This window comes from Temnothorax longispinosus, chromosome 1 (genome assembly GCF_030848805.1).
Source record: "Temnothorax longispinosus isolate EJ_2023e chromosome 1, Tlon_JGU_v1, whole genome shotgun sequence".
Classification (NCBI taxonomy): domain Eukaryota; kingdom Metazoa; phylum Arthropoda; class Insecta; order Hymenoptera; family Formicidae; genus Temnothorax; species Temnothorax longispinosus.
The window spans coordinates 25,057,580-25,073,212 of NC_092358.1; the positions used below are offsets into that span (position 1 = coordinate 25,057,580).

General features: G+C 35.3%; 2 protein-coding genes across 5 annotated transcripts in view; one reads left to right on the forward strand and one right to left on the reverse strand.

Moving 5' to 3' along the window:
* LOC139820820 (WD repeat-containing protein 18) overlaps window positions 1-15,633 on the forward strand; it is a 187,759-nt gene that overhangs the window by 95,939 nt on the left and 76,187 nt on the right. The window lies entirely within an intron of this gene.
* LOC139820695 (protein kinase C-binding protein NELL1) overlaps window positions 1,695-15,633 on the reverse strand; it is a 76,098-nt gene continuing 62,159 nt past the window's right edge. For all 4 annotated transcript variants that reach the window (XM_071791169.1, XM_071791162.1, XM_071791153.1 and 1 more), the window contains one exon: window positions 1,695-14,529. In XM_071791169.1, coding sequence (XP_071647270.1) covers window positions 13,692-14,529 — 838 coding nt within the window. In that variant the 3' untranslated portion in view covers window positions 1,695-13,691. The remainder of the gene's footprint in view (window positions 14,530-15,633) is intronic.

Below are 15,633 nucleotides of genomic sequence, written 5' to 3' on the forward strand. Positions count from 1 at the left end.
TTTTTTAGATGTGGCGTAGTTTGGGCATTATGCTGAACTAATAAATAATTTGTATCCATACGCTTGAAAAGGACCGAAATAACGTAGCGTTTTTTAAATAAATTTGGCCAGTTGGGTCGAGTAAACGACACTTACGCTGATTTTTTATTATAGAAACGTTTTATTTTAATGATAAAGACATTTAAAATTCCTACTCTTCACATCGTTTTAACGTGTTTATGACGTCTTTGAGACATGCGTGAGAATGTTCTAGAAGCTTTATGCATGTACCATCTATGACGTTAATTTTTTTTTCGAAGAAATTCCTGAACTGGTGCACATTCGTGCAATAAGTTAAAGTGAAACAAAATACTTGTCTCACTCTAACTTAATTGCATATTACTGATGTGCACCAGTTCAGGAAGTTCTTCAAAACGGAACACACGTATAAATGTTTTTTCAATTGCCACGTTTATTTTCCAACTGTTGGAAGTTTTCTAAGCTCAGATTTGTCCGATGACAAATAAATTCAGACCGGTAGGACAAAATTAATTTAAGTAAATATTTCTGACATAATGCCTTATTTTGACTTTTGAACGCTGATAGCGCTTAAACGGTCGATTATTGTGAATCTTGCCCATTATAACTTTCAAACAGCATCATATAAACTATCTATTTCTAAAGTTTCAGTCAATTTCACCGAAATTCATTGTTCCACAATAGTACTGAAATAACACCTTATTTTGACTTTTGAACGCTGACAGTATCTAAACGGTTGATTATTGTGAATCTTGCCCATTGTGACTTTTGATCAGCATCACAGAACTATTTATTTGCAAAGTTTCAGCTAATTTCACCGAAACCCAATTACTATAAGGATATGGCGGGGTTTTATTAACGCAAATTCAATGTTAAAACAATCATCAATGTTCAGCTTAAGAGATATCGATAGTATTTAATACTATCTCTGCTGCTTTTGGAATTATTGACATTACTAACATAGAATTTTAATAGAAAAATAACTTTCTCCGCCAGTGATTAAAAACCAAAATTATTCCTTTATTCTCAACTAACTGGCAGGAATGTGAATGGTGTGCACTGCGTTTCGACTCTGAGTTTGAGTCCTTGTCAGGTGCAGTCTATATAATCAATAATCATCAATATATCAATATAATCTTTTGATTACCACATGACGAGTCAATTTTGATGATTGGACTGCACTTGATGGGGACTCAAGCCTGGAGTTGAAACGTGTATTTTTACGTTTGTATTTTTACCAGTTGGTCGAGAATAAAGGAATAGAAATTTTAAATTTTAAATTGTTGTAGAGAATTTAAAGATCTTCGCACAAAGAACCGATGTCGTAATACATCCGCCGTTTTGCAGCGATGTATCTTAAAACTGACATGCATAAGCAGGGACACGATCTATGTAAATCAGTATAGAAAGCCGTAAGGCGAAAATTATATATTAGGTCGAAATGGTTTACATAGATTACAAACAATAATAATAAATTTTCACGAAAATTGACCTGCTGTATCTTAGATACTTCTATAATTATAAGTAATTTAAAAAATTATTTGCAAATAATTTTAATCGTAGCTCATACAATACTAGCATGCAACTTACCTTTCATCTTTTTACTTCTTCATCTCTCGATTTCTTGAGTCATGTTCTGGGGATAAAATATTAGGCGTAAATAACAATCGAACGCCTTTGGGTTAATAGAATTTCAATTTATTAAGTTTCTCTTTTCCCTAGCCCTCAGTGTGTCTTGATTCTCATTTACAAAGGTATTATATAGCTGTAGTGATAGTAACTAATAATCGGTAATAATAATCGTAATCATAATAATCGGTAATCGATAATAATAATGACAAGTAATAATAATAGCAATCAATGGCGATACATTAATATGGACAATCGCATCATACGTTTAATCATCGTTCTCGTCGTCTTTCGACGTATGGAAATCATCATCAATTTCGTCCGCTCGCTCGAGCTCTTGACGAATAAAAAAAAAGGATATCTTACGTATTCACAGCGATAAAAGTGAAATGACTAAGTGACAAATTTGTTTATCCATAACCCTGACTAGACAAGAGATGAACCCCATTATATTCCTACACGGCGCGATTCGCCGCACAGCAATTCGTAGGCTATCGGGTTAACATTGTACACGTACATAGAAACATTCGTCGCGCAATAAGCGTGGAAGCGTGGAGAACGTCGCCGTAATTGACGGATAATGCATTCTGTAAATTATACTTTGGATATTCTTATTACTTAATAAAATATCCCATGCAAAAAACGAGTCTTTATTGATATATTTCTAGAAGTGACCATATATTAATAGTTAATAATATTATATTAAATTATTCAAAAGAAAAATTAAAAATAATGAAGTTAGAATATTATTTTAAGTCTTTTTAAATTATTAGGGGACAAAATCAATATATATCATGTGCATAAATAACATATTGTATCATCAAAAGCGATTATAATGTGGAAATATTATTAATTCTGATATGTCGTACTTAATTACTAAGAAATAGCGCACATATTTGTAATCGGTAAAACGGTAACGATAAAATAAAAATTAAATTGAAAAGTAACGTTGAATTTAAATCAGCGATCATTTTTGTTTCCATCAATTGGCGACGATTACGACACGCTTTTTCACAAAACGCTACGATTTCCAATGTTTTGTGAATCCACAATTTATATATCTTTCATAAATTACCTCCCCAGCGCGCGTCAAGCCCGATAATTGTTTTATGTAAATGCAATTTGTAACATCCCAAGCCGGCCAAGGACATTTTGTTTGCCCGAAGAGACTCGTGCGACGTAGGGAGAGATGGGAGAAGGGAGGAGGCTTGAGATCGGTTAACTCTGATAAAGCCTTGCATTGATGATATGACGGACAATTGTCGACAAGGCCGACATCAACTGGCCGACAAATTCATGTTACTCATGTGAGCGTAAGAATCATTTCGTCACGTAATCGCAAATTATATGAATATCGCATTATTCTTGAATCTCGACAACGAACAACATTTTTGTTATGTACAAATTATCTTTAATTAAATAATTTAATTTAAGATTAATAAGCTATAATGATTGATGACAGTTTAATTTAATTTTGGTTTCGATTATACGGAAAATTATTAATCTAACTCTTACGAAATTATTTATACTCCTAATTTTCTTTAAGCAAACTTTCCTATTATATTTCCAGCATAATGTTAAATTTATCGAGACATTTTCGAATGACGTCAGCTTTTCTCTCTTTCTCTTGCCGACATTATCGAGTTAAAGTGCATCTGTATAAGAGTGACATAGTTTCTTTCTGAGTATATCTTCGCTTTGTTTTTATTTATATGATTATCCATGATAATCATGATTATAGGTAATCGTCGCGATGGTCGTATAAAGATGACAACGATACATATTTGATATAGTACAGACTAGAACACAACAATGCGCGCACCATTTGTTCTTGGGGGTTCGCATGACATATTTTTCTCAATATTTAAATAAAATTATGTATTATTAATCTAAATATATTACATTATATATCCCTATAATGGAACGATCGGTCAAAAATTTATCATTGACTTACTCAAAACTTGTACTGAATATATTGATCTTCGCAGTTGAGTTCGCACTTGAGTTCGGATAGTTATGACATTTTAGATACACGCATTTTCAACATTTGCATTATAATATCGTTGTCTTAACAGAAATGTAAATGTGATCGTCCTCCTACATAAAATGTTAAATGAATTATATCCATTGCGCATTCTGAAGATTTAATTTAATTATAGATAATACAGAAATATCAAAAGATTTGAAATAGTTGCACAGTTACAAGTAACTAAAGTTAAATATCAGTATATTGGATAAAGCTCGCGCGCTAAGGGCCGTAATCATGTTCACTCGATATACGAATCACTCTATTCATTTTTACAGTTGCAATGAGCTAGCAATGATCATTGAACAATTGAATTTTTAGATTTACTTTTTTTTTTAGTTTGTTACGTAGAAAGTATAGAAATTATCATAATTTAAAATGATATTTGAATGCTTAATTTTTACTCATACGTATTGATTATTATTTATAAAAAATTGAATATTTATTAACTCAATTCTACTTGCGGATTTAATTCTGAACAAGAGACAATGAAGTACGCGATAGCGGAATATTCGTGCAGGAAACAATATTACATTTTAATAATCTTCTTTCCAATTTTTTCCCGAGGAGATAGCGATCTTGTACTTTGATTGATGTTCTAATGTAACTTAACACGATAAGCGGCATATTAGACCAGGCAGTGATGATAATGCCAATTACTATCAACAAGAGACATTATCTAAATGTCCAGCGGCAATTTTTCTATCTGTGAAATATGTTATTAAATAATAAATAAGTGAAAATGTTATTAAATGTTAAGATCCAAGAGATACTTCCAGAGATCTTTTTATGTTTAATTAAGTTTAAGTTTGAAGTAATCTCTTCTAAAATTTTGAAACTAAAATCTTCTGGTGATATTTTTGATGCTATTTATTAAATCGAAAATGTTTTAGAACAGTGTTATTTAGTTTTAACCGTAAAGTCAAATAAATAACAAAATTTTTGTCTCTTTTTTGTTTCTTTTTATAGAAAATATCATTTGTTTTTCCAAAATATATTAACTTTATTATATAGAAAAAAGTTATAACAGTTTTAATTGCAAAAGCAATTTACTTATCTTAGGTGTATAATTTATTAATATATAATAAATTATTATATGTAAAATTATTCAAAAGCGATACATTAATTCAACGCTTATTCTAATGTTATATGAATTTCGTCTGAAATATAATTTTTGCCGATTACTTCACCGCAACAAATCATGTTGTTAGATTGCGATAATTGAGGCATTTATATGGCATCATACTAGATTTTGTCGTACAGTGATTGTTATCAGCAATATTTACAAAGAGTTATCTTTTTGCGATATCCTATTCTTCGAAAAATATGTAATCAACTAATTGTTTGAGCTAGCTTCGTAATTAAAAGTACTATATTATTCTTCTAATAATGTTTAAATAATTTTGGGAAAACAGAGAGATAAAAATTAAAAATCAACACGAAATAATTTTATAATTCTTTTTGGCTTTTCGATCAAAACTAAACAAATTTTAATCTAAATTTTTTCAACGCAGTAAATAAGTAAATCCACAAATATTGTGTCAAAAGAAGATCGTAGCTCTGAAATTTTAGAAGGTTATTTCGCCTTCTAAGCTTGTAATTAGGCATGCGTAAGGAAAGAACAGAATCTCTTAAATGTTTAATAACATATTTTAAGGGAACAAAATTGGACAAATTGAACAATGTCCCTTGTAAGTAGTCTTCCCGTATAATAGAAGACACGATCATTCCCCACTTTGTCAGGATAATGAGAGCAACTTCCATTAGTTTTCTGTCTTAGACAATGTGAAGGTGATAGAAAAGTGAACGAGGAATAGTAGTTCCCGATAGTTGATCTCTTCGCATTGCACAACAAGCGCTTACTGGTAGTCGTTGTAGTAGTTATTTGTGGTACTGATTAGGCATACTATTAATCAAACGTAACAGTATATCTTTTAATATTAAATAGAGCTACGAAATTTCGAACGCTTTCGATTACTGTCAATGCTCAACAGTCTTGACAATCTTGATTATCGAGGCTGTTACCGATTGCGTACAGCTTATTTCGTAATCATAGTGCTTTCCATTTACTGACACAAGACTCGTCTGTCTTTATTACTCATTGAATGCCAAGAAAGATAGAACGATGTTTGTGTCGACTTGTGTTACTAAATGGAAACCAGTCAGTAATATCATTCTTGCACTGATAGTAATGTTGATCGTATGAGGCACGCGTAAAGCTTTCACTAGGCTGCACAAATGACTCGAGTTCATCACCGTAAGGTGAAAGGCGAACGAATCAATTTTCCCCTTGAAACGTATCCTTTTTCTCTCTCTCTCTCTTTCTATTTATGAAGCCGATTTTTAATTCCATTGAGAGATCTATCTTTGTTATACTTTCGTCCAACCTTTAAAGTGGACCGATTAATAAAATATTTTCGTCGTTTGATTTTTATGTCATTGATTAAGCTACGGCCAAAGATTACATTATTTTATGTAAAACATATTCGTGTAGATTGAGGAATTTTCGGAACGATCTTATTGACTCTTTACATAATACGGTGTTGAGTTCGTGAAAAGCATATTTGTCAACTCCGTTTAAGGAGTCAAGCTCCAAAATATGCGACAATGAATGTGTTATGTACATAGAAATTCACTATGATAAGTGAATTTGACTGTCTATCGCCGTCCTGATTTTAGGTACCGATTTATCTATCGATCTACCTACCTGATTTATCTGTCTAAAAATATCATCTTACTAGATGAATTTACAAATTGCTAATCTGAAGAGGCCGACATACTCTCTCAGGTGTAATTCTCATTATGTGAGGTCAACATTTGGTATATGTTTACAATCGAAATTATTATTCGTTATATAGAATTGACTCGAACGTTTGATTGATGTTTTTAAACTTTTGAATACTTTATATCGATGATTTTATTATTTTCTGATGTAATGGTAATTTCTTTCTTTCCAAATATAATTACATCCGTGCTATAATACACAAATTGAAATAATTATTATCGCCGTTTGTAGCAACTGTTGATTTTGCACGTACAATTTTCACAAAATTCGCCTTTGATTAAGTATTATATACAAGGAACACATAAAATCTCGAAATCGTACAAAAGATTTTTCGCGTCTCTTTTTGTGTTGGCGACAAGATTTCCCTCGATTTCTTACTTCGTGGAACAAAGTTATATTGTTTCGAATACACGTCTTTCTTTAACAAGAGGTCGATTTCTGTGTTACTTATTTATTGACTTTATAAAGTATGCAGCACTAATCATTTAATTCTATTGTTCTCCATCGTCAACCATCATTCACCGATAAATTGGCGTTTCGAAAATCATTTACCGTTTATACTTACACGTATATTGATAATATATTAAGTCACATGTCTAATTAAATTGTAGACAATTGAATATTACTCGAAGGGCATAAGGCAAAAAGAATAAAATATTTTTTCTCTGTAATTAGGATTTACTTCGAAGAGAGAGAGATAACAATGAAATATTTAAACGAAATAAAATCGCAATATAAAAGCCAATTATATTAAAAAGTTAATGTCTTAAGATATTAAATTCGTATTGTAAAATAACTTATTTGATATGTTTAATAAATTACGTTTATTGATGCTTAACTATATGTCAATGATATGAAGGAAACCGATTGCGCAGTCAAACGATGATATGATGAATCATGAAATAATAATAAAAATTAAGCGACCTATGATATTATAAATTTCTAACAGAACGTAAGATAATTGATTGTGGCACAAATTACTTAAATATTTAAATTATGGCAAAAAAATATTGTGCTGTATAAAATATCAATTATACTTATGCCCTTCGTGATAAGCATCGGCTACATTGCGCCGTTTGAAACAAAAACGCTTCATCGAGAAAGAAGACGATTTTCATAGAAAATAGCCGGAACGCGAACGACATCGTCATACGAAATAACATATAACACCGGCAATGATTTAGCGCCTCTTTGACTATTCTCCCTTTCCCATCGTTTGCTCCATACGTAAATTCGTACGATTCAATTTTTTTTATCTTGTGTGTAATAGCTAAGAGCATATGATTAATCGTTATCGATCGTTTCGCGCACGTACGCGCCCTGGTGTATGTGTATTTGTTGTGTATTTAATTAATTATAATATATATACATATATATATTATATTAACATATATGTATACATACTATATACATATAATATATATTTGTCGCGCGCGCGTTCCTATATGGTACTATAACATTACAGGACTATATACAATCAGAATAACAGTGTTATTTATTGTTATCGTTATATTATTATTATTAATAATATTAATATATTATAATAATTATTATTATACTATTATTTTTCTCATTTTCTTCTAGCCTAATCCTTCTTTTTCAATAGATCGGCCTGTCTGCGTTATCACGCTATGTTGCTCATGCACATGTACGAAGTGCTTAAGGCGCAGAGTACAACCCGTTATATCCCATCATTAAAATTTGTCAGTAAGATTTGTCAGTAGAATCTGATGAAAGTCCGTAAGATTCTATAATATGGATTAGTTGTTTTATTGTTTGCAGACAAGTTGTCCTAATATTTTTACGTATGCCGTTACTTAACATATAAAACAAGAATGAAGAAGAATTAAACTGACTCTCTTCTTCGTTTTATTTCTTAAGACACTGGCTCATCTCTTAATGCATTTCGTATCATCCGATTGAAAAGGTTCATCGCAAAATCTTATACAAGAGTTTGAAGAGAGTGAGATTCTCTATTTTGTTCTACTAACAAATCTATCAGTCTTTCATTGACTGTTTTAATTCCGAAAGAATTTGATTTTGGGACATAATGGCTCATCTCTAGTTTTCAACCGTGTCTATGTGTGTCATATGTGTGTTTCGTGTGTCGCTCGCTGTCACTCATATTCTTTCAGCTCGAATTTCTCCCTGATTTGTCTGATCACACTTTGTTTCTTCTCCTTTTTTTTCTTTACTTTTTTCTTCTCTTTCAGAAATATTCCCGTAAATTTTTTAACTTCGTAAATCACGAAAATGGTTGCAAGATAAATGTACATAACTGTAAAATGTGACTTGTTTTTTTAAGATAATTTTATAATTTAGTTTTAATTATTTTGTAATTATTTTACAGGTAAGTAGCTGATTGATTGGTTGATAATAAGTCAACTAGAACTGTAAGCAAGAGCTTGGCGAACTAGATGGTTCAGAGTAAAAGAAGATCGTAGAACACAAGCAAGGACATTATACCAAATCAGGTAATGCTAGAATTGAGTTAAAGACGAATTGGTTCAGGACGCCAATTAGACTTGCTATAGTTCTAAGATTATATTTTTAGTTCCCAGTTTCTAACTATTTGTTCCGATGAATTCTGCAATAGTATCGCACATTATAAAAATTACACAGAGGATACAAAACTCGCAGTATGTATTTAAATGTCACATAACGAAAGATAAAATAAAAAATTAAAACATTGAAAATTGAAACATTTTCTTGTATCAAGAACAATAATAATTTCTGATAAACAAAGTATTAAATTAACAATGAGTTAAATATTCCAAGATGTAAATCGATAAAAGCTCACTTTATTTTTTACCTGCACAAAGAGCTTATTTAGTTATCAAAATATTGAACGTTAACGAATAAAAGATTGCGACAAATGATGGTCCCTTATATTAAACCTTTACGAAGTAAACTCGGTTTAAAATGCTTTAAAATATATTTAAGCAATTAAAACCTATATTGATAGATGTACGACATTCTCTCTGACAAGATAATGGTAAATCGTATTTCAAATTGGCAGCATTTTTCAAACTTCTAAACATACAATATTGTTTCGTATTGTCGTGAGTAACGTATAGCTGACAGAAGTTTGATTTTAGCGCTTTTCTATATTTTTTAAAGGCTCTCTGGATAGATATATTGTAATGTTTAGTTATTTCATTCGTAAATAATGACAATAGAGTTGACAAATTCGAGCCGGAGAAATAATGTCGACACATTTTCCGATCTCTCATGTTTTCTTGTCCTTTTCTCCTTACACATAATTGTCCGTCCGGTCACGACAAAACGCGGTGGCATCGCTCCGATCCAAATAGTCGATTACAAATTAAGTGGTGTTACTATTAAATTATTGCACATTGAATGAACAATTACATTGAGTCCTCAGATTCGTCAAGATCCCTTTTTCTCTTTTTAATGAACGTAAATAGCGGCCTGGAGATTCGTTAAATCCTACTTAATTACGAATTAACTCCCTCCCTCCTATCGTTTCTCTCCGTTGTGTCCATGTATACATGTGTATACGTTCGTACGTATTCTCCGTGTGTTGCATATGTATTTATACACAATAATATGAATATATATATGTAGGATGCCCTGCTTCTCTATTGTATCTTCTTTCAGCGAATCTTTGGTCAATTTAATAGTTTTTAAATTACAATAATTCAGACGACAAAATTTTTGTTTATATATAATGTTATATGTGAATATTCTTTGTTATATTAATATTCTTCGCTTTAATATTTTAGTTAAAAATGTAATTATGATAGTGAAAATATAAGAGCTATTTTAAGTTGGTCAAAGAATTTGCAAAAAGAAACGACGTAAGTGATAGAGCGACTACATATGCATATTCATTTATTTATTTATATATATGTTTCTCTCATTAGTGCCTATTTATTGTTAGTCAAGGAGGAATGTAGTTGTAGTGGTCATGTAGGGTTGAGCGAGATAAAGAATCGTTCAAGCCGGCACACGTCCGGTTTTCATCGTTCGGTATCTGACTGACAGGAGTTCAAAGTTGAATTATTACGTTTAGCTAGGCCCTTCTTTATGCGATTACAGCTAAGACGTAATTTTTAAAATTAGGTGGGGTCGTGTCCTCGCCTGTTCTCACGTTTCTTGATTATCTCGGTTAATAATTAAAATCGCTTAGGCTATTGCTCGTAGGCGAGTTGCAAATAGGCGCTACGCTCGAATTATTGTGATAATTTCGAAAGTCTATTAGATAGTGTCTACGACGACGTCAGCAACCAGCTCGCGTTTACGCGTTGATGTGAATCGTGGATGTTCGTGTTTAGGACTTTTGGTTGCTCTGAGATCTGTGAATGTGTAAAATGATGCGGCAGTCAGTAACATATTAATGACGAGTTGCTGAAAGAAAGAAAGAGAACGCAAAATGATTTTTTTTTTTTTTCAGAGACTCGGTACTTTCTATAATTATCATTAACTCGTTATATTAAATAAATAGCGATAACAAATTAAGTTTTTTCCAGGGGAATATTCATCGTATATCTATATCGTGAATTCAATTCACACGCACGCGCGTTTTGCTACGAAAAATTATTTTACGCTTAACTCTGCAAGAACCAACTCTATTACAAATGCACACTTTGCGAACGGGCGAAATGCTGAAGTACGGCAGTCTTCCTGCGGAACTTAGCACCGAGAGAGCTTAAATTATCCAGCGCGGACAAGAGGTTAAAATCCGTTGATTTCGCGCATTTCACGGATCGCAAAATGCACGTAGGAAAAGTCTAGGCTTAGCCTTCCGTCGTTTGGGAACGTCGGAGTAGCGGACATACTTGATTTTTTACCTCGTGTGAGGACATAGGAAGGGCCACACGGGCCCGATCTTCCTACGATGGCCTTTTAACTACAGTATGCAATATATCTACAAAATTCGCTCTTTCAATTGACATTATTCCGTAGAAACAACTATGATATAAGAACTAAACTGTATTGTGTCGTTTAATTGTTACTTACCACCACTCTTAATTCGATACCTCGATGGTGAACAATTGTACCACGTAACGATGCTAGAAATTCTTTTATTGCCATACTGTGAGTTAGAAAGCTACTCTGCCTCTCGGTGGCGCATTCCGACACCTCATTCGAGAGCCGTGAATCGAGCATAGGTCCGTCTCCTGCATAGGATGACTAAGGATAAATGGAATCGGATTAAGCCGAATCCTCAGAAGATAGACTGAATTTCTCTTTGGGTTTAAAGATCGCGATCTACCCTATTACCCTTAACGTACTCTCCCACGCAAGCGTAACTATTTTTTTTATCGCCGGATACGCACGCTACAATGATTGTATATGTTCCGGGGCCTCATATCGCTTATATTGTCACGAGATATGATCCTCCATAGTGGATATTTCTAGCGTAATAGAGCCACCCGCGTTATCATTGGCGTTTGACGATTGACATAGTCAGTGCATTCGGTTGGAGATATCGATGGATTCGCGGGAATTACTCATATATAGTACACGGTATAATATAATACATACGTTTTTTTACTTCTCTTTATATGTATATTATATGTATATAATACACACATATGTACATATATAATATATACGTATAACATACATTATTGTGTGTCTCCTCCCCTCCGTTGGGGATCAATTCCTTACGACAAACATATATATCGCCCCTGCTTTGCCATCGTTTACGTACATACATACATACAAGTGTTTATGTGGTTTAGCGGAACATCAACAATTTACTTTATAAGGCCCAAATATTGTGCGCTACTTGTTCAATCAAATACGCGAAAGGAGCTTTTTCTGCGAAAGCGAATCTGCGCTCTCGGTTCGCTCGATCATCCACGAAGGACGCGCTGCTTCGATCGATAATCGGTGCTGAAGATCAACATCATCAAATAGTTACTACGAATCTATCAATTCGTGTGAATTCGAGACGTTTCTGTTTGGAGTATTCAGAAATTTTCTAGCTATACGCAATTATTTATGACACCTACTTGATAGTCGTACATTACGTGATTTATTGCGTTTATGCGTCTTGTTGCAATTTTGATAATTACGTGAAAATACGACGGTACATTGTTTACGCTTGGTATAATCTAATCGTAAAAATACGAATTGCAAAATATGCAGTACTTTTTATCCGCAAATTAGTAAGCTTGTGATAGTTTTTTCCCTTAAATAACAGTTTTGCGGTCGTTTTATTGTGATCGTCGCAGAGTTTATGTAAGGAAAACAATCATTTATAAGCAAATTTCGTTCGTTTTTGAATTGCATATTACGTGACACATCTCATAGAAGATTCACAAAAAATAGCCTTCAACTCTTTGATGTGTACACTCTTATTCACTCTTATTTAAATACTTTAGCTTATTAATTCTAATTTATTCGTATCAACAATATAAAGTTCTCTTGTTATATATGTAATGTGCTTTAAGAAGTTACAAACAAGTTTTGTAAGGAATCAATATGTGGACAATTACGCTTTCAGCGGAAGTTTACAAACGAAATCAATTTAGATTAACCTGCACCTTTAGCTCGGTAGAACCACAGGCTGTTATACATCTATATCATATTTAATATTTTGCAAGTTGATCGTCGGGCGCAAACTCTTGATGTTGATTCTAAAATTTATTTCCGCACCGATTATCTCTCGAAGAACGATTAGCGCCGCGTCTCGACGCTCGTCTGGTGACGGCGACCAAAGGCGAAGGCCACCGCGGCTCGAGCGAGCGATTCAAGCGGAAAAGCGAACGTCCTGGACGCGTACGCGCTCTCAGCCATAAGCCCGGCCCGCGGCTTCTGTTCTAGGTTCGGATGTCAATAACGACTACGTTGATCTCACCCGCAAACGAGACGAGGCTTGACAGTATCGGTGATCTGGATCTTAGCGTTTAGAACCTGGAGCCTAGGGGGACTAGGGCCGAGGTCAGCGACGCGATCGTCGATCTAGCTCCGTTGATTAAGTATTGACCGTTATGCTTCGGAATTGCCAAACACGAATTCCGGAAACAGGCTCCAGAAAGAGGAACGAATCTTCCTCGTGGCAACGCGGGCGACGCCGATCCTCCGCGAACATCGGCCGTACCGCCAACAATCCCGTTTCTGCTCTTCGCGAACTGTCGGTCTCGTTTTCCCCTTTTTCGTCGACGATATAATAGACGGGCAACGCGCGTCGGACGACCGGGAGACCCTTCGGGTTTCCCGTCTGGAATGCCTTGCCAAGTGTGTCGGGTTCGTTCTTTTCTATCTTCCTCTAGATCCACGGCCCTCAAGTGGCACTGTCAAGAACCATAGATTTCCTTCTGTCCTTGACAGTAGCTGGCGACCAACCAGCTGGCCGACGGCGGTTAACCAGCTGGCGAATTTGCGTGGGGACGCTCGCGGGTGGTAGATCAGGTTCCTCGATCGTTGAGGTTGCCAGGGCCACTGCGAGAGTCGGCGACGACGACGACGACGACGACGAGGAAGAGGAAAAGGCGATGGCGGCACCGCCGCGATGATTGACGGTGTTCGACGGCGGGCCGCGTCGCGACGTCGTCGACCTGCCGCCAATGGACGTCGCGGACGGCGTTCTCGCCGTCGTCGCCGACGGCGCCGCGGACCGTTCTGATGTCGTCGACGACGTCGTCGAGCCTCCGACGTACTGTTGGTGTCTCGTGGTCGGCGACGCTTGCTGCTGATGCTGCTGTTGCTGCGATCTGGCGGCATGATAGGCCATGTCTGTTTGCTGGGCCTGCGACATGACCGAGATGTGCGAGCCCGTTGCGTGACCTTGCCCGAGATCGTGGGGGTTGTCGTTGTTGATGCTGGAGGATGACGAGTAGTGCGAGGGCGACGAGACGGGGGAAGTGGTGCTCGCGACGGAGGTGGTGATGACGGTGGTGATGGTGCGTATGGTGCCGGGGGTGCCGATGACCGCTGGTAGAGCTGCTTCCGGTGCACCGTTGACCAGCGACTGGACCGCAGGGTCTGGTGGATGGCGTACGAGAGGCTCAGGAACAGCGACTGGAGAATGTTGCTGCTTGTCGTCGCCCAGATCGCCAGCGCAGCCGTAATCGTAGCTGCAGCAAAGCTGCCCGTCCTACGGAGAGGTTCGTGGGAAACTGGGTTAGCCACGGCGGAGAGAATCAAGCGCTTTTTGTTCGTAAATTGTCGACTTGGTCCGTCGACTTCGGATTGGAAAGTTTTGGCCAACGTGATTCATGAGAGCACGTGGTACCGTCGTAAGAATGACATACATTAAAAGTGAAAAATGCAATTATATGAAATGACATGAGTGTTAAATTGCTTTCCGATCGTGTATTACATATACAGTATAAAAAAAAACGGAATATTTCTTGATTCCTATTTGAAATTATTCTTTGTGGTATTAGAATATCAATGCGTTTTATGCTAATCTGAATTAGCTTCTAACAAAAAGTCTTTTCCATTCTAATATTTGCACAAAAAAGGAAACTTTTGAATCATAAAATTCATAATTAACCCATATTTCTTGTAACTTTTGCAATATATTAGACATTTTATCGATAGATCAGATTATTTCATCAATTCTTTTTCCAATAAGTGCCATTCTTTATTTTCTTGTTACATACGTGTTCAAGAATTTTTATTTTAATAACAAATGAATTAAAAAATTTAATTTTTTTCCACATACCACGGACGTAGTATTTCAATAACAAATGGGTTAACTATCAATCGACTTCTCGGCGCGCCAAGACTTTCCAACCTGTAGTAATGAGGCAGGTACTTGTGTCCATAGTATGTAATTCATTGTTTCGTGGAACAATACCGCATCAGTTCCGCCGTGGCGAGATAATAAACCAACGTGCAAGAATCCAACCCCCGCTTTTACTTCCCTTGAAACTTCCCTTGCGACGTTCCTCACACCCGCATCGGCGGCGCCCTTTTCTCTCAGTCAAGAAGACGATTTGTAAATGGTCATGATCACAATTACAATAACTGTAAGGACACTCATGCTGACATTCGAAAGGGGGCAAAACAATGAATTTCCATAGTATGTCTTTGATACCCGGCGACAAATCTCTAAGTTTTCACTACTTTCCGCTGCGATCCTGGCAGGACACTTTTATAGCATGTACACGGAAAGAAAGGATTAGTTACTATAGCAAATCTAGTCGTAAAACGTAACATGATAATTAACGTTTATATTATTTACATTTATTGT